The following is a 21,142-nucleotide window of genomic DNA, read 5'->3' on the forward strand; positions in this document are numbered from 1 at the left end:
TCTATCTTTAAGTAATGTATTGGTAAAATGAGAGACCGTCAAATACTTAAAGAGAGCCAACATGACGCAGCAGAGAACACTGTGTGGAGAAGTAGATTGATAGCATCATATTTTGGATATGAAAAGTATTTATGTGATTCAAAGGTCATGATTCTATTAAAATGTGTTCTCAGAGAGGTCTTATTCCCAAACATATTCTCTTCCACCCGACTCACCCACACCCTTCCCTATAAGGAAGTATTTTCAGTAGTCTCTGGTTTGCTCCCTCTATGGTTCTTTTGCAAATGTACCCATATAGATATATTCATGTTCTTATCTCAGAGAGATTTTCCATCCTATGTTTTTATAAATAAGTAGTTTTCTACTGTGTGGGTGTACTTACAGTTATTTCTTTAAAAAAATATATTATTTATTTATTCATAAGAGACATAGAGCAGAGACATAGGCAGAGGGAGAAGCAGGCTCCCTGAGGGAAGCCTGATGCGGGACTCAATCCCAGGACCCTGGGATCACAGCCTGAGCCAAAGGCCGACGCTCAACCACTGAGCCACCCAGGCACCCCCTTATAGTTGTTTCTAATGGTTTATTTGTTGTCTTTTGTTATTTTTTGTAATGCTGTCATGAACACCCATGTGCATATACTTTTTATATTGCACAGGTATATCTTCAAGGACAGATCTAGAAATAGGAGTCAAAAGGTTGACACAGGGCAAATTGTTAAGACATTTTGTTAGATGTTGACAAATTCTCCTCCCAAGGGGTTGCCATTGTGTCCTACTGCCAGCAATGAAGACTGGATCCTTCCTGACTTGTTAACGTCCTTGATATCACACCCTTGTCAAATTTTTTATACCTTTCTGACCACTCTCTTTATCTTTCTGAGCACCTCTTCCTCTGATCACATCTAACCCCATTTCTTCTCATTCTAGACGTCTCTTCCCTAAAAGTCCCACAGATATTTAAAACACCTATAAATCAGAATGCATTATCTTACCCTCTAAAACTGCTCCTTGGATGGCATCACCATCCAAGTGGACACCAACCCTGGAAACTGCTAACTATCCTGATTTCTCCCTTTCACTAATCTGTCAAATAGTTACCTTTACCTGCTGCACCTTTCAGGAATAGGTCCTTCTTCTACATCCCAACACCACTTGCTTTTCCTCGGGACCTCCTTGTACTCTCCCCAAGGGCCCTGAAATGGTGTCCTCACTTGTCCTCTGCCTTTACCCAATCCTTCTGAAAATCATCTCAATATAATGGCCATGATGAGATTTCTATGGATTTTAAATGTCTTGCTTATAGTCAAGGGCATTGAATTAACTTTCTATGATCATTGCTGAATAGCTCATTATTAAAACTGATCTAGGTTTTGGAAATGCTCTGATGTGTGTGAAAAAAATCTCAGGTAGCAATGAGAAGTATTCACAGGCTACTTTCTGAAAGGGACTTTTCCTAGGTCAGTGTTGTTACAGAAGAAACATAATATATCTGGTTATTTCAGAACCAGCATTATGCTGTTATAACTAGTTTTTATATAGCAAGTATTCTCTAACAGACATAGAAGAAAATCTCTATAAAGTAGCAAATTTAAACAAAGTCAAGAAGGGACTTTCTGGTTATATAAGATTGTAATTGATGATTCAAACTACCAAAATATTATTGATCCTAACATGATGGAACGGCAAGACAGTGGGAGGAAATAAATTAGCATCTCAAGTTCTTATTTATACTATTTACTGTTTTAAATGTAAGAATTATATTGATGTGACCACTCACTATGGCACTCTAGCAGAATTAATATTATTTGCCTGTACCATAAAACTCTAAAGGTTTACGTCCTCTGTTCTCTCAAGGAAAAAGAAAGAATGAGAGATTTATTTTTTCTAAAGATTCTATTTATTCATGAGAGACACAGAGCGAGAGAGGCAGAGATATAGGCAAGAGGGAGAAGCAGGCTCCATGCAGGGAGCCCGACGTGGGACTCAATCCTGGGTCTCCAGGATCGCGCCCTGAGCCAAAGGCATATGGTCAACCGCTGAGCCACCCAGGGATCCCAGAATGAGAGATTTAAAATAAAAAAAATATATAAAAATTCATGTATAAAATGGTTTAGGGATTTTTGAGGGTAAGTGCCTTGTTCAAATTATTACTTTCACAGCACCAACCAAACTTAACCAGAGATATAAATTTTCCAAAAGGAAGGAAAAATAACAAAAAATTATTCTGTCACCATCGAGAAACAGAATAATCAACATGTTTTCCTAAGGAAAAAAAAAAAAAGATGAGCTTTAAAACCCTAAAATCTTTTCTTACAAAAAGCAAGAAGCCAGCTTTGATTCAAATAATTATTAAATAACTTCCCCCTAATTAATTTTAATGATGTAAGTCTCAGATGAAAGAAGAATTCACTGGGGTACAGCCATAGATCATGTTGAGCTTCGTGATTTCCACCATTTCCTGGGTATCAAAAAAGGATTCCCACCATAGAATTGACTTATGACACCTCCCTCTGCTCTCCTACTGTCCTCCCCATCCCCAACCCCTCACTCTTCACCCCCACCCCTGGGCTAGGAGGGGTGATGAGGAGATACTTAGGAACTCTGAAATGTAAAAAAAAACAAACAGAAAACAAATGGCAAAAATTCCCCAAATGCCAAAAAATATGCAAAATATTAGGGAAATGAAATAAAAATATAAAAATCATGCATCTATCCCCTCTGGTTCATATTGTACAGGACAATATCTTGTAGGTTGATACTGGGAAAATGATGCCACATGGAGCCACCTAAAAGCTGCCCATTTACACCTGGTTTCTGTTGCCTGAACCACAGACCCACCGCATGCCACAGCGTGACCCCAGATCATACAGAGGGACCACTGAAAAAAACCATAGCCTTCACCTTTTCTCTCCACATAAACCATAACCTACACTATCCAAACAAACTCTCTAGAGGTATGTTTAGATCATGTACAAAGAGCTGCAAGATTGACTAACAATTATAGCACATTAACAATCCTTTCAGCTAGTGCTAACCTTAAGTGAGCAAGTGTTGATGTATGGAAAAGAGGTAATTGAGAAAAGATCCATATATGCTGTCTGAAGTTTCCAGTACCCTGAAAGTTCAGTAAGAATTAACCAGTGTTCCAGTTTAGTGTTGCTCTTAAAAAAAAAAAATCTTGTTTGGCTTAAAATCTTGTTTGAATTTGAAAGAAAAATTTTTCTTTAAGTGCACCTCACCAATGGTCAGTGATTTAATCAATCATAGCTATGCAGTGCAGTCTCCATTAAAAAAAAAAAAAAAGAACAGAGTTCAGAGAAATTCTGGGTTGGTGAACAGTGCAGATTCAGGGAGAGTAGCGTGTCCAGAAAGCATGCAAACTCCAACCCCCTTCCCACGTACTGTGGCCTGTGTGTCTTCCATCGAGCTATTCCTAAGTGATATCCTTTTACAATAAGCCAATAATCCAATAAATATAAAGGACCAACATTATATGTTCTCATTTATTTGGGGAATATAAATAATAGTGAAAGGGAATAGAAGGGAAGGGAGAAGAAATGGGTAGGAAATATCAGAAAGGGAGACAGAACATAAAGACTCCTAACTCTGGGAAACGAACTAGGGGTGGAGAAAGGGGAGGAGGGCCGGGGGTGGGGGTGAATGGATGACGGGCACTGAGGGGGGCACTTGAGGGGATAAGCACTGGGTGTTATTCTATATGTTGGCAAATTGAACACCAATAAAAAATAAATTTATTATTAAAAAATATATGTATATAATATTTCTTAGTTCTGTAAGCCTCTCCAGCAAATTAAACTCAAGAAGGGGGTTATTGGCACCTTCCATCTATAGCTGGTCAGTCAAAAGCACAGAGGACCACCTAGACTAACAACTGGCATCTAAAGTGGGGGGCAAGGGGTAGTCTTGTAGAGCTGAGCCCTTAATATATGGGATCTGACACTCTTTTCAGGTAGATGGTGTCAAAACCGAGTTAAAGTTGTGAGATACCCAGGCAGCATTCATGAAGAACTAAGTTAATTATTTGGTGTTAAAGAAAAAACACACATTGGACTGGTGTCAGAAGTCATAGCCTTTGACTCGGACCCAGGACCAGTGAGAACATAGGCTCTGAAACCAGACTTCTAACTTGCTGGTGCCTGATAGTAAATCTGTGTATTAGCTTAGTTTAGCCTAGAGACAGTGTCTCTTCATATTGGCTGCAGATGAGGTAAACATTGAATTCCATTACCTGAGGAGACATCAAACCACTCAAATACAAATACAACTGTTTCCCAAAGTAATTTGGTATTTATTTCCCTCCCTCTGCTGTAAGACGAGTCTCTCATCCTGAAACTTCCCAACAGCTCTCCGCAGAAGGTTGCCTGATACTGAGTTCTTTCCTGAGCTCACCTTGCATCTCCCCTAGGATGTCTTACTGGCATTTTAACTTCACCAGCACCGAACTGAGCTGATGATCCCACCTCCACCATTACTCACCAAATTTTCTCCTTTAAACTGGCTCTGTTTCCTTGTTTCCACTTCTGCATGAAGCACATCTTCTCCCAAGTAACTTAAGCTAAAGATCTTGGTTAATTTTGAGCACTGAGTAAGGTATAGAATGTTGAATCATTGTACTTATCGATCAGAAATTAATATAATACTATTTGTTAATTATACTTGGATTTAAAAAAATTGAAAATAAAAAAATACACACAAAGCAAGAACAAAAAAGTTCTAAAGGAATCTTTAATTCCTTTCTTCCTGCTGTCCCACTGTCCCAGCCCCCCCATCTGAATTTTTACATCCACTCTACTCACCCAGTGTGTCACATTCACCTTCATTCTTACCCCACCCCCTTTCTCAAGCCATAGCACTTAGATTAATTTTTAAACAGTTTTGAACAATTTCTGACTCAAAAATCTTCTAGAGCTCCCTGATGAAACAAATGTCAAAATCTCTTCCTAAGTATTTAGGGCCCTCTGTGGCATTGGTTTATTACGCAGATTTCTGCCTTGCCCCTTACTCCTCACTAATTTACAGACTCCACTGAAGTCAAGGCAACGGTTTACTACTCCCTGTACATGCCCCGTGCACTTCCTGGTTCTGTGCTTTTGCTCATGCTTTTCCTTCTGGGTAAAATTCCTTTCCTCCAACCTGCTTCTGGTGCTGTCCTACCCAGATCAAATGCTGTCTCCTCCATGAGGCATGCCCAGGTTCCCCTACCAAACATGACCTCTTCTCTTTTTTTAGGGAGCCAATTCTATGGAAATGTTCCATTTCCTTCATTCTTTTTAGAGCCAAAGAACGTAAGTAACTAGAAACAAACTTAGAAACCATCTGTACTTGAAACATTGTCATTATGTGCCAAAGACAAAGACTAGAAGAGTAAAGTTATTTGCTAAGTACTGTACAACTTGATAGTGGCAAAGCCCAGACCAGGAAAGTCTGAAAGCGAATCCATCACCATTGCTACTATATCAAAATTTAAATACTCTGATCTGAATCCTTATACAATTTACTAATAACCCCTTACAGCTCTGTGCTTTCACGTGATTGCCTTTTTGTGTGCTCATCTTGTTTCCTCTACTTTACTTCTGTGCCTCCAGCACACCGAGCATATTGTCCAGAATAGATGCTCATTAATATATATTGCTGTAGGATCAAATGAATGAATTTTGCTAGAGTCAAAGCATCTCTAGGCTTGGGATAGTCTGAAAATCCTATGGCCTGAAGACTGGCTATTGAGAGCTCATTATTTACTTAACCAATATTTTTTGAATAGATCAAATTACGTATTTAACTTATAAAATTTGAAAATTTAATTGAAGACCCCAAATATGTTTCGAGACAAGGAAGAGAAACCAATGTTAATGCATCTGTCTCTTAGGCCGAACTAAATTCGCTTTGATACTAGATCGTTAATTCAAACTCAAATTATTTATTCCTGAACTGTGACTATAGCCACATCAAACACTTTCTAAGTGAGCTAAAAATAAATAATAGCAATCTAATTTTTCAGCTGGTACCATAAAATGTATCTAGGTACTTTCCTGCCAGCCTCACACGCATGCTTACATGACACAACCCACACTACACCCACAATCCCTTTGCACCACAGGTTATCTTTGAAAAATGGATTACTGTAGCTCCAAAGGGAAATTCTCTGGTGGTGGTGAAGAATTAAGTCATTCATTATTATGACAATTAACTTGTTCTTTCTATTGTCATTGTTATTTAAAGTCCCCATCAGTGGGTGCCTGACTTTTTCTTCAGTAGTTATAAACATTGAATGCTGATTTTTAAAGTATTGAGAGATCAGGGTAGTAGCTATATATGACTACCTCAGGATCCCTCTTTCCAGATAGCTCTCAGTGGGGGATATAAAGCAATTGATAGCACTCTTTGGGACAAAGTAGAGAGATAACATGTCTACACTATATATATTGGTACATGGTCTTAGTAGCCATCTGTCACAGAAAGACTGACTTCAACCAACAGATTACACCAAACTCATTTTCTAGACAAAGAAATTGAGGCTTGACAGGAAAGGAAGTATCAGCCCAGAGAGAGGGGATCATGAGCTCCCGTAATTCACTTAGCCTGTAGGTTCCTGCACCCCTCATCCTTTTTCCTCTCACTAGTTTCAGGGCATTGTTCCTTCAGTTTGCACTAAGTTGGTTGGAGGTAGGCACCATAGGTTTGATTGATACAGCAATTTGCATCTCAAGGCATCGCTCGATAAATACAGTGCAATGAAAGGCCACTCTCTCACAAACCAATTTCCCCCTCTGGGCTGACTTTAGAAGCTCATTGATGTCACTTCCTTCCTCAGTCAGCAAGTGAATTTTCTTTAATTCTCAAGACCAGCTGTCCATGCTGTCAACAGAAAGTTATTAAAATTCCTTTAAAGTGAATAAAAATAGCCTAAAAGCAATTGTACTTGGAAACAGGAAAGAATCAGTATGCAAAGTCCACAAACCTCTGAGCAAAATAATGTTGATCCAACCAGAGATTTCAAACATTGTATATGCAAGATGCTAGAAAAAATAATTAAAAGATGCTAAACCACATACTTCTTAATCTTTTATTAGCAAAGGCTTATGCAGTTACAATTTATCCCCTAAATTCCATTCCTCTTTTTCAAATATGATTTGAATAAACTTGGGAATGACTTAGGTTTTCCTTAAGTGGGATTCCCTCCTTTTTTCTTGCATCTGCCAGGGAACATTTACATCTCCACCAGCCTAAGACTATCCGTAAGCAGGAGGAAAAAAATTATCAGTAGCCACAATCATAACCACTAGGGCCACAAAATAATTGTATAATTATATATTTCAATTCATTACAGTTTTAATAGCTCAAAGGAGGAGATGATTTTTCTTACATTTAAATAACTGTAACTCACAGAAATGGTCTGGCTGGTTTCTGAGTCGCTGTGATTCTCAAGCAACTGAGTGACCTCAGTAACTACAAGCCTGCCCTGTTACCTTCAGAATCAGCCCTTGGGTTACCTTCTCAGTCCCCCAGCACAGCACCTACCTTGTTGTCTGAGCTGTACTGACCTGGTATCTAAGTCCACCCAAAACATGGATATGTTTCCTGCCGCTTTTAACCACCAGTGGTCACCCGCCTCTTCCTCATTTGGACAGATGACACAAATCCTGGACTCACTCTGACCCTTTGCCAAGGAAACCTGTATCTAACCTGTCTTGTCATCTCAAGACATGGCCCAGGTTTGTGTCTTGGGATCCTCCCTGTAGCCGGGGTTCTTACAAGTGTATCACTCTTATAGTTCGGGAGGTCAGACATTCAAAATGATGTTTCACTAGACTAGGATAAAGGTATGGCTAGACTGCAAACTTTCAGGAGGCTTGAGGGAGAAGCCACTTCTTTCTCTTTCCCAAATCTAGAGACTGCCCACCTTCCCGGCTCGTGGCCTCTTCCAGCCACTGTATCACTCTGACCCTTGCTTCCATGGTCACACCGTCTTTCCCCTGCCTCTGATTCTCCTACCTCTGTCTTGTAAGGATCCTTGTGATGACATAGGGTGCTTCCAAGTAATCCTGGATAATCTCCCCATCTCGAGACCCTTAACTTAATCACACCTGCAAAGTCCCTTTGCTATGTAAGGTACCACGTTCACAGGTTTCAGAGATAGGATGTGGACATTTGGGGAGGGTTCATTATTCTATTTACCATAATTGCCATGGCAGTTTTCATAACCTACAGATATCTTCATTTTAATTATGGGGACAAACCCATAGAGCTCACTTAATAACTTCTCTTTAAATTCTGTTCCTTTTCCACTGTGCATTTGGTAACACCACTCTCCACAAGTTCCCCTAGCTGAACATGTCGAGGTTGCCCTTGCTCCCTGCTCCTGTACTTGCCACATTCAGTCAGTCTCCAGAACCTACCTCAGAAAGGCTACCAGCTCCAGGCATCCCTCCATCTCTGTTTTCCCTTTTGGGCTGAGACCTTCACCACTCCTGCCTGAGCACTGCAGATGCTTATTGCTCTCTCTGCCACCTATTGCCCGCTCACCGTCACCCCATTCTCCACACTATCACCAAAGTCATCTTTCTCAAGCATGGCTTTGGTCACCTCACCCTGCTGCTGACAAACCTCCACTGGCCTCCCACAGCCTGAAAAGCTCTTCTCAGCCTCACCTCAAGCCAACAATGGACCAACGCTGTTCTCTTCCCACACCCCGCATTTCACACTTGCTCTGGTATATGCTTCCACTCTATAAGCCACTCAGAAAATCTCAAGATTTATCCAAAATACACCCTCTTCTTGCTTCTGAGACTGTTCTTCCTGTCACAACTCCTTGGAATGCCCTTCGCTTATCCTTTGCCTGCAAGATGCATACATACTTCATTCTAATCCTCACAGATCAGGAGAAGGGTAGATATTATGAACTCTTTGTTATAGATGGCCAGACAGCCAGGGCATTAGTTACCTGGCCCCAAATCAAACTTCCAGTAAATGGCAGGGCTGCAACTAGATACCAGGTTGTTGTCTGCTGCATTTGCTAGAGTCCAGTGGGCTCCTACATTATTAGATGATGATGATTTGATTGTGTGGGCTCTCATTTTTCTCTTGAATTCCTGCAGATTTGCCTTGGTTCCTAAGGGAAAAAAAACTAAGGTTTTGTAGTGCTGCCGTTACCCCAGGATCCCCTCCAGCCTATTCTGCAGTTAGCAACAAGCATTGAGTGCTCTTTTAAAAATGCACATTTGACCACACCTTTCCAATGTCCCTACCCCCACCCAGGCCTAAATTTCCTTAATAACTGACTTCCCACTACTCTTGTAATGATCACACGTCTCCCAGAAGTGGTCTACGTCACACCATATTACACCACACAACCCCACCCTTATTTCTTCACTCTGACCATGATGGCTTCTTTTCCATGTCTTGTCACATGGCTTTGCACATGCTCTTCCTTCTGCTGGATGCTCTCTGTCCTAGGTAGTACTGGTGGTCTAATTCGAAAGTCCAAGCTTTTTCCACAAATTATGTTACCTCTTCATTAAACATTCTACTTATTATACAACAAAAAAAAATATTTTAAAATGTATAAGGTCATTGGGCAATACTATTAAAAAAAGAAGGAAATTGTTTCTTATTATCTGAAGACTCCAAGATTGCCCCCAGGCATTTTGTAACAGTGGCACGATAGCCCACTCTTAACACTGTCATTCCATTTTTTATGCTCCTTATACTTTTGCTGTATTTCATATAACACCTTGCCTGGTACCGAATACTTAGTAAACTGGGTTGATCAATCAACTGGTAAATATCAGGTATTCATTACCTGTCTTAAAAAAAAAAAAAAAAAACAGCTTGGCAGTTTGTTAAACAACTAAACCTGCAACTACCATACAACCCAGTAATTGCACTTTTGAACAATTATCCCAAAGAAATAAAGACTTGCACTCACAAAAAAAAAAAGCCTTTGTGCAAATTTTCTTTAAAGATTTTATTTATTTATTTATGAGAGATACAGAGAAAGAGGCAGAGACATAGGCAGAGGGAGAAACAGACTCCCTGTAGGGAGCCTGATGCAGGACTCGATCCTAGGACCCCAGGATCACAACCTGAGCCAAAGGCAAATGCTCAATCACTGGGTCACCCAGGTATCTCCATTTATGTAAATGTTGGCAGAAGTTTATTCATAATATCTAGAAACTACCCAGCTGCCCTTCAGTGGGCAAATGGTTAAACACACCTTGGTACATCCATATCATGGAATACTACTCAGCCATGAAAAGGAATAAATGCCCAAGAATACACGGGGCAGCATGGATGAATCTCTGGAAAATGAGAAAAACCTATCTCAGAGGTTATAAAATGGAGGATTCCATTTACATAACATTCTTGAAATGGCAAAATGATAGAAATGGAGAAGAGATTAGTGATTGCCTGAGGCTAAGAAGAGGGGGGTGGGTGGGAGGAAATTGGTGTGACTCTAAAAGTACAATATGAAGGATCCCTGTGGTGATGGACATGCTCTAAATTCTGATCATGTCAATGTCAGCATCCTGGTTGTGATACTGTGCTTTTAATCTTCCAGATGTCACCACTGGGGAGAACTGAGTAGAGGGTACACAGGATCTGTCTGTATTATTTCCTAAAAATGCCAGTGACTGCACAATTATCTTATTTAAAATTTTAAAAAGACATTTTAATTAAGTATATATCATATCAAGATGTTCACAAGCACTAGTAACTGTAGTGCCACAAAATTTCTTCTTTTCCCCTCTTTCTCATTTGTTGGTTTGTTGATCATTTATTATTAACAAGGATTTTTGTTCCTTCTATTTAAGATACGTACAACATTAATCACTTTCAGGATGTTTTCACTACAAAGCTTTATTATTTTAGTGTCATTATTCCTTATATCCCCATTACCTTTCATACATTACTCTGGTTTTTTTTGTCCTGACCAAGACACCTTTTATAAAACTGTTGGTTTTCACTTTAATCTCTGCAGCACCATAACAACAAAGTATAATAATGTCTTTATTATCTACATGAGTAAGAAAAAAGCTTTTTAAAGTAGCATTTCTGCCACCTGCCACGGTAGAGCTCTTTGTCTAGTCCTCAGGGTTCCATGAACTCCGTGTTGGTATTGTACTTGAACAGGTTGTCAATGTTTGGAAACTTTTAACTGGTTGTTGTTCAAGTTTTTATTTGGTCTTCTCTTCATTTCTCTGCCAAAGATTCATGGGTTCTTCTGGTATCACCCTTACCGGATTTCTACTTCATTCTCTATCATCTCTGCCTAATGTGATTTATTTAGAATTTGGCTGTTTCTTCTTATTATTGGAGTGATTGTAAAGGTCCATATCGCAATACAAGTGTATGCATAGAGAGCCCATGACTGCTTTGGAATTTTGAGTGAGAACAGAGCAGGATCAGTACTGCATTTTATTCATTTTCACACTTTAATGTCACATTTATTTTTGCTTTCTCTTTCAGTGACTAGAGAAAAAATCCAAGAACAAATCACCGACCAGGTATTTCCTCACTTCTCATAAATTGTGATGTACAATTATGCTCTAGATGTTAATTGTCAAGCCTTTGTAAATATGGGAAAAAAAGGTTTCACTAATTATTAGGTATGAGCAATATACATGCTGTTGGTTCTGAGAACAAATAAATTGGTCATCCATGGGTGACCATGTGCTTTGTCTCCCCATCTCATCCCTTCCCTCCACACACCCACTGAAGGAAACAGTGGAGAAGTAAGACTGCCAGTTCTGATTGATAAGCATTCCTCTGAACGTCTCATGACTTCTGCATTGGCTACAAATAGATAATTTTATCTATTTTTCCTTTAACTAAAGTGATTCTCCTATGTGACTTTCCCAAGTTTTAATTTGCCCAGCTGAAAGTCATTCCCTCCCAAACAGTTTAGAGTGGAACCCCCAGCAGTAGAAACATACAAGTTGGCTTTCCATTCTGATATTTGATTTCTATGCAGAATTAGATAATATCTTCCTGTCTGCTTCACTATTTTCTTACCCAATCTTGTTACAGACTTCTTTTTATTTGCTGGTACATGGAGTCACTCCATGTAGCAAGGGAATTTCCATGAAACCAAGAGATGCCTTCACCAAACCCTGTCTTGCCCTAGTCCACCTCCTCCTTCCATAGACCAGAGAGACTGTCGTTCCCAAGGCTGCCTCGGTCACTAGACTCAGGGAAAACAGACAGCATCATTCTCATACTCCACCCACAAACATGCACCTCTATGACTTTTTTTTTTCATTCTCCCCTGGCCTAAATTATAACTCACCCTTGCCAAGGAGAAGAGTGGTAAGTCTACTTTTAAACCAGTCAAGGATACATTTTCCAAAGTCTTCTAATGCCCTCCCAAGTAAGTTCCAATTCTAGTCTTGTCATTCCACCCAAATTAAGTTCTAGCTTTCCCTAATCTGTGCCAGATGCCCTGTTACTCATCAACCTCTAAAAATAGTTAGCTCATTAGGCTAATGTATGACACCACCAGTTCAGTTGGCAAAATTTAATGCCAGTCAGGTACCATTTTGCTTTTGCATATAATTGGAAATGTCGACTCATAGTAGCAGCCATCTTAATACTTGAAAATGCTGTCATTGTGCAATGACAGAGTCAGTTAGCTGTTTCACATAGTTTATTTGCTTTTCGAGCTTCATTTCTTGATCACCATGTTTTCAATTATTTGTATGTGCTCAAGTGGTTTGGTAAGGCTGAGCACAGTTAACCGGTAAAGTTTATTGCTACCATTTTTATTTATTTAAGTCACATAGGGAATACTTTTTCTTATAAAGAGACCTGTTTTCTTTATTAAGTTAACAAGTTAAAGCAATTGACCAAGACATATATTAAGGCCACCTCTTATGGGCAGACTTTCATTTCCTTTATTTTCCATCTTTTTACATTTGGCTAAACTAACAGAGTATGTGGACACCAAAATAGAACACCAAATATTTACTTGTAATCTGAAACATTGATTTGTTGCCAGATGAAATCATAATGGTTTCCAGTCTCAATAAAAGAGTGAAATTCTTTAGACTTTAACATAATAAGGAAGGGTCTTAGGTATATTCATTACATAAGGAAGAATCTTAAATATATTTGTTATACAGTCATTCTCAGGACAGTCATTGTTCAATCAGTATCTGCAGCTGGTATTTCTAATTTTACAATAGAATTTCGATTCTTCTCCCAAGTGGAAAAGAGCTCTCCACTCTGAAGAATGCACTGACAATACAATCCAAAAAGGTACCTTATACTTCTAATTTATCTAATTTGGGAAAAGAACCAAGACATGGAGTAACATCCCTTCTTTAAATCAGCCTGCCAAAATTGTGACTTTTAAAAAACAAATTTGAAAACTCACTTTGGATAATCAATACAGCGTTCCTTATCAGAAAAGAATGTAAAATAGAGCACTGTTGAGCATTAATCTTTGCCCCTAAATCCTTCCCATTAGGCACTATAGATTGTGTAATTAAATTGAAATTGAAAATCGAGTCCTTTCCCCCCCCCCCCCCATTAAGCAAGCTACGAGTTGCACACCAATGTGAGAAATCAGGGCTGGAGTGGATGGAAAGCTCCAGCCTCCTGGCCAATAGCCAGCATGCATTTTTAGCCGGACGGCAATTTTACCACACCTGAGCTCTGAGAACAAACAACTATTTGAGTTCTCTGGAGGGAATGCTGGATTCTTTCCTGTGTAATTCACTGGGGAAATTAGTATGCTTTTTTAAAGTAACTTGTTAACGCAGCTTGTTTACGAGAAGAGGACAAAAATGAGCAGTGAACCGCTTGGCAGCTTATGTCCCAGAATGGGATGAAAGCATGACCCATTTTTTCAGCTGTCTCTTTGGCAGTTCAGTGCTGCAACAATTTCCTCTCTGAAAAATGTTCCTTCTAGAGATGAAATCTCCTGTAGGTTTTCTGAATAATTTTTACGATGGGGGATTAAGGATAATACCTTAAAATGCTACACCAAAATACCTTCGAAACCGAGGTAGAGAATGGTCAGTACAGAATGGGAAAACTGTACATAAAACCTTTTAACTTCAACTTGGAAACTGCCTTCTTCTATACTAGGCAGGTGAAACCCGTAGTAAATTAGTGCCTTCCATGGATGCCTTTTTGTAGAGTAGATGATTGAAACCCATCGTGAATTAATACTTTGTTTCTACAAGACTAGGTGACAAAGAGGGGCTCCATCTCTTGTGCAGAGGGTGTGCACGTAGGGGAGAACATTCTTGCTCAGGCACTGGCTGGGACAAAGGCTTGCCTTCACTGAATGCCCAGTTCAGAGAGAGCCAGCACTGTTGATGTGCTCTCAAAGCTGTGCGTTCGTTCCTAGGGCTTGGTAACAAACCACCACAGAGTAGGTACGTTCAAACAACAGGAATTGTCTCAGTTCTGGAGGCTAGAAGCCCAAAATCCAGTGGACAACAGAGCCATGCTCCCCACCAAGACCTGCAGGAGAGGATCCCTCTGTGCCTCATCCTGACTGCTGGTGGCAGCCAGAGGTCCTTGGCATTGCTTACTTACAGCTTCCATCTCTGACTGTTGGCTAGTGGCATCCTCCCTACATGTCTCTCCTTTTTTTTTAAGATTTATTTTACTTGGAGTGCTGGGTGGCTTATTCGGTTAAGCATCTGCCTTCGGCTCTTGTGATGATCCCGGGGCCCTGGGATCCAGCCCTGTATTGGACTAACTGCTCAGTAGGGAGTCTGCTTCTCCCTCTTCTGCTCCCCCTGCTTGTGTGCGCGCTCTCTCTCTCTCTCTCTCTCTCTCTCTCTCAAATAAATAAAATCTTAGAGAAAAGGATTTATCTTATTTATCTGAGTGAGAGAGAGCAAGTTGGAGGAGGGGCAGAGGGAAAGAATCTTCAAGCTGACTCCAGACTGAGAACAGAGCCAGACTTGGGGGTGGATTTCACGACCTCAAGATCATGACCTGAGCCAAAACTAAGAGTTAGATGCTTAACCAACCGAGCCACCAGGTGCCCCATCATTTCTCTTCTTGTAAGGATACCAGCCAGGTGGAACTAGGGCCCATCCTAACCATCTCATCTTAACTTCATGACATCTGCAAATACCCTCTTTCCAAATAAGGTCACACTGACAGGTATCAAGAGTTAGGACTTGGACATACCTGTTTGGGGGCACAATTCAACCATAAAAAGCTAGGGACCTCTGATCCTTTAACACCATCTCTCCCCCTGACCACTAAGCACTTCTGATGTAATCTCCTATCACCCCTCCATCCAGCTCCTCCCATGCCCAGCTCACGGGCCCTGCTTCCTCTGGGCCCTCATCTTGTTACCTCCGTGAGGCTCTCCTGCTTCCATCCACAATCTTCTATTCTGCTCCTCATTGCTTTCTAAAATACCAACCATCTATATCCCTCCTCTGCTGCAAAGCAAAAATCAAACAGAAACAGCTTCCCCATGTTTAGCAGTGATTATGACCCCACCTGTGCTTTATACTCACACATGGAGCTTTGTGAGCACAAACCCAGAGACTGCACTCCTACCCCAAGCCAAGAAATGCTTGGTCAGTAGTTGAGTTCTGACCTAGCACAACACTTAGAACAGGCCAAAAGGGGTCATATGCTTTAGATAGTCCCCTACATCACCAATGCAGGAATGCAAAGACATTTTTTTCTTTTGAGTTTCATGCTTTAAAGTTTGATAGTGGAGCACACATAAAAATATGGGAGCAGGACAGATCAGCTGAATTAGGCCCTCTCATCAAGTGGGATAGGATTGGGCAGAGAGATTAAAAAAATCAGCCTGTGCCCTTTGAAACCAAGGAAGGAACTGCTACAGCTTCCAGGTAACCACCCTACATCCTCTGAAGTAGGTGGATGTGGAGGCAGACAGTGTTCCTCAGGTAAGTGTACTTCTTCCCTTCCCTCTGCTTTGGAGGGGTACAGTTTCAGGTGGTACTTAGAACTGTCTGGCAATCCCGAGGTCAGAAAAGCGAGGTGTGAGGTAAGTGAACTATGCTCTCCACTGCCCACGTCCCTCCCTTGCCCCTCCTGTACCCCCTGCCAAAGAATCTGAAGACCCTGAATCATCCACCTCCTTCATGGCAACAGATCCAGTCTCTGGCCTCACTACAGCTTCTGCTCTGTCTTCCTCCTGGAAGTCCACGAACCACTCAGGTCTTTAATGGACTCCAGGGAGAGTGGGGCTCCTATAGCCTCCAGGCCCCGAGCAATCCCTCAGATAGGCTGTAGACCCAGGTGGAAATGAGGGGCCATATATTGGATACTGCTTACTTTGAAATTTCTAAATATTTAGACACAGTATGTGGGCCTCCATTCATACTCTTGCTCTGGGCCCCACAAATGTTGGGAATGATTCTGCTCAGAAACCTGCAACTTTAAAACCCAATATGTGATTCTCATAAAAAGCCAAGATTTAACCCACTTGTATATTGCCTATAGGATAAAACGCTAGCCTTGGAGTATGAAATCCAAGGCCCTGTGACCCCATAATCCTTTGGATTGCATGCTCCCCACCTCCCTAGATTTATTTCCCATTCTGCTCCTTTATGTAAAACTATTATATGTTATGTAAAACTGTTCCACCAACACACTAACCACTTTTCCTGCACATGCAAGATTTACTCATATTCCAGGACCTAACTTAAATACCACCTCTTCCATGAAGCTTTCCTTCAACATAATTTATCTGGGATCCCTGGGTGGCGCAGCGGTTTGGTGCCTGCCTTTGACCCAGGGCGCGATCCTGGAGACCCGGGATCGAATCCCACGTCGGGCTCCCGGTGCATGGAGCCTGCTTCTCCCTCTGCCTGTGTCTCTGCCTCTCTCTCTCTCTGTGTGTGTGTGACTATCATAAATAAATAAAAATTAAAAGAAAAAAAACATAATTTATCTAAGAATACTTAATCTCTTTTCTATGCTCTCATATTTTTTTCAGCCCTTTTGCTACAGATCCTTGCATTTTCTATTCTACATTCCAATTATTTGTCCATATATGATTTTGTAACTGGATAGTCTCATCCTAAAGAGACAAAATCATGTTTGGATCATTTCAATGTCTATTGTTAGACCTTGCACATCATAATCACCTGACCAGTTGCTGGCCAAATGTACATTTTTTTCAGTCACCAAATATTAACCTGGTAGCCAAAGGGACTGCTAAATGTGGGCAGTCTACTCCCTATACTCTATGGCTCTAAACTGTTGGTTATCAATTCTTACACGGCAGGAACCAAGTGTTGTCCTTTGCCTCTCCAGTAAGGAATCTCAGCAAAAACAGAAAGGATAAACTATGAGTGCCCATGGTCTCTATGAATAATGGTCACACTGTCAGAGAGTTGGAAGAATTGAAGGGCAGAGAGACCCACACCTCTATTTCATCTTTGTGTCCACATTCCATAACAGCCTGTAGAATGTTAAGTGGTTTGCTTGGGTCAAGACATGAGCACCTGACTTTTTTCTTGAATGTAAGGATGGCAGTGCCATTCACTGATACCTTTTCAGTGTAGCATGAACTTTACAACTTCTAAATTTAAAGTGGGATTATATTACCACCTTGCACTATTCTTACCAAAAAGGCCATGCGTTCAAGGAAACAACTTTGACCTAAAGAGAGTTTCTCACTGCAAGTTTAGCCCTAATGGAACTTGTAAAGATCACATCCCCCTAATTCTCCTTTCAGATTACCTTCCAGAACTGGATGTTGTGCTTTAGAAACGCTATCCAATTTATGAGTCTTTTTTAAAGAATCCTTGAAAGCAAGACTGAAAGGATCCAAAAGTGGTAATAGCATGCATCGTGGTTAACAAAGAAGGATTTATAAGAGATTATCTTTATTAAAGGTCAGATGGCTTCCTATCTAGGAAATACTTAGGTGTAAATGTCAAAAGGCTGGGGCTCACTTCTTTAATTGTAAGCAAAGGAAATTAAAATATTGTGTAAGAGTGTCTGAGGAAACCGACAGACAGTGATCTATGGAAATATACCATTAAGACAGAGGGAGGATGAGAAAATGGCCCTCAGGTACTTTAAAAGCATCAACACTAAGAAGCAAATAATGATTGAGATTAAGAGAATTGTTTATTAGCAACACTACATGATCCATTAGCAATCAAATATGCAGATAGTTCTCACTCAAGTATTTAAAATGCTTCTGAATAATTGCGACCAGTGATCATGCCAGCCACTCAATGCTCCCTCTCATTTACTTGTCACAACAAACCTATGAGGGCACATATTTTAACCTCCTTTTTATACAGGTGGGAACTCAAGCTTGAAAGATTTAATAATTTTTCAAGTTCTGCAATGCTTAGCACTAGATTTTTGACAATAACAGCTAACATTTTTATTAGGTGCTTACCGAGCCCTCTGTGTGTAGGTTCTAGGCTAAATTTACATAAAATTATCTCATTTAAACCTCACAGCAGTAATCTTGTGAGGTAGGTACAAATCAACGGATTCATGGTTTGTTAATAAGTAGCTTGCCCAAAATCACACACCAAGATTGAAGTAATACAACTCTACTACATAAGCACCAGCCATCATTGTGTATTGCTTTAAATACCTTTATTTAAAGGCACACAGTTGGTGAATGGCAAAGTTGGAATCAGAATCCAGGTATATATCATTCTGAATTCCTTTCTCTTTGCTTTTGGTCTCTACTGCTACTTGCTCTGGAAGTTTTTCTATTAACTAAGTGATTCCACTCATGACCACCCTAATCAGCACCCCAGTTTTAACACTATTGCTGAAGCAACTGTTTATGAGATCCTAGAATACAGATATTTACAATGTGGTAAAGTTTATTTTTTCCCTGAAGCATTCTAACAATCAAGATGAGCATATACTACTCTGGGGTTCCTGTTAAGCATTAAATTACTTTTTAAATTAAATAAGTGAAAAATCAAATGAATCTGTTCTAAGAGAAAAACTATTTTGTCACCTGAAAAGAGATTAAAAACTAAGGGGAAAAAAAAGTATACATTGGGATAATCTGCTGCCCACTGGCAATTTTCCTCAGCAGAGCCCAAACAGAAACACCATGAATATAAAACAAGAATGGAAGTAGAAACCTTTATCCTCACCAACTATAAAATGTTCTCTTGTTCCTTTATTTTCCAGAAAAGTAGCTTACTTCTGAAAACTCTTTTATAAGTTCTTCCTTCTTAGCTATAACTGTGCCATTGTATATACACTCATGTGAAAAAACGTGGGATATTATAGCTCTATGCCAAAAATGTAGCATCTCTTAAAAAGAACAAAAATAGCTAATTTGCTCTCCAGTGTAAGCGAATCACACCACCCAATAAGCCAGTGAAATTCATATTCCACAAATGATATTCTCATCTATCTGTTTCTCTTCTTTTTCTTCCCCTCTTTTGAGTTTTTTCTAATCATATCCTTCCCTCCTTGCTAGCAATTGGAGCTAAAGATGAATAACTTGGGTAATGGGAATTTTTCAGTTTAGCAGATTTCATGAGCAAAATGGTTAGCACCCTCATTTGGGATTATTCTCTCTGCACAGAGCAACAAGCATCAGCAGCCAAGTTCTAGGCGCCAGGAGTACAATGAGCAGCATTCCCTAACTCAAACACCACCTCCGAGTGGAACGTCTCTGTTTCACTTCTAGGATTAAAGCTTTGATCAAAATGAGCCACAGAGCCAATTCGTCATCATATTTTAATATATACTCGAAGCCACAGGGTTTGGCTTGGTCTTGTTTTGTTGTCTACCTTTATACTATTTTACCCATATTACTCTTTCTCCTCATGATAAGGAACTGAGTAAGGAATCAAATGAAAACTTGATGTCTGCTGAAACTGTGGGAAGGAGGCACTTGAGGGGTCATCATTTTGGGTAAAAGTGTCTGGTTGACATAAAAAATTGTGTTTTAAGAAGTAGTGATCAAGGGATCAGAAATATTTTTGTAACATATACTTATCATTGCTCAATTCAGATATACTCTATATAATGATTCTAAAAAGCTATTTCCTTTGTATTTTAAAACTTTAAATACTGTTTTATTGTTATCAGCTTGAATTTCACGATTTCCATCATTTGACCACAATACATATTTCTAAAAGCCCAAAAAAGAAAAAAATAACAAGAAGTGGTCATTAATACTGGACCAACTTTGCAATATCCATGTTATATACATGATTTAGACCCCTTGGGGCAGATCCCCTGCATATCCATCAAGAGATTTCCTTTTTATTTTGTGTAAACTTTTGTATGTTAACTGCACTTTCTGGAGGAAATGTTCCTTGGTCTTTGTCAGAATCTCAGGAATAAAAGAAAGTGTCCTGAAGAGTTTTTCTACCGCTTAGTAGGGAGAGAAAGTGATCCCACTTATTTATTTTATTATGCATAAATTGAAACCAAATTCATTTCAACTTTACTTTGTAAAGTAGCACTTACCAGAGAACCAATTTCTGTTCTTGTAAAATATACAAACAACTAGTGAAAATTCAGAGTACCAGTAAGGATCCTAGTGAAAGCTACCTTGTGTTTATTATCTTTAATGTGGAAAAAGTTATTATCCACAGAAGTGTTATGTTACATTCTGTGGTCAGGCATCAAACAAGGAAGAAATAAACATGATTCTTCACTGTTTCATCACAGATATGCGCTTTGCTCAAAATGTATTAAAGGGGAGTATTTTCATCATGCTATTACTGAATAATTAAATTAGGCCAATGTTCTGTGGATGTGGAATAATGTAATTTACTATGTTGAATGATTAGCCAATCAGATTTCTCTCATTTTCTAAGGCAATGGATTGACTAAAATGTGACCATAAACAAAATAGATTTTATTAGGCATAATCTACTTTGTAAACAAATGAAATTAATTCTTTGCCTGACCTAAAGCTTTGAAAATGAAAGACCAAAATTGAACACATGCTTCCAATTTTGATTCTGTTACTAAGATGACACTTAATATAAAAGTTACAATTTAACTTCCCCTCAAGTATTCCATCCTTGATACTAAATGACTCTTAGAAATATGTTCATCAACAGATGGGAGCCACTTATGGCCTCATAAACTCCAAAGCAAGTGAAATTATCTCAGCAAAATAGAAAGATTACAAGAAAGCCTCATCTGGTTATCTC

At 39.6% G+C, this 21,142-nt stretch overlaps 1 protein-coding gene across 1 annotated transcript in view; it reads left to right on the top strand.

The window, feature by feature from the left end:
- The window catches only part of CHST9 (carbohydrate sulfotransferase 9), a 233,559-nt gene that overhangs the window by 194,410 nt on the left and 18,007 nt on the right, over positions 1–21,142 (top strand). The window contains exon 5 of the mRNA XM_055324387.1: positions 11,490–11,527. Within this exon, the coding sequence (XP_055180362.1) occupies positions 11,490–11,527 (38 nt within the window). The remainder of the gene's footprint in view (positions 1–11,489; positions 11,528–21,142) is intronic.

This window comes from Nyctereutes procyonoides, unplaced genomic scaffold (genome assembly GCF_905146905.1).
Source record: "Nyctereutes procyonoides isolate TBG_1078 unplaced genomic scaffold, NYPRO_anot_genome, whole genome shotgun sequence".
NCBI lineage: Eukaryota > Metazoa > Chordata > Mammalia > Carnivora > Canidae > Nyctereutes > Nyctereutes procyonoides.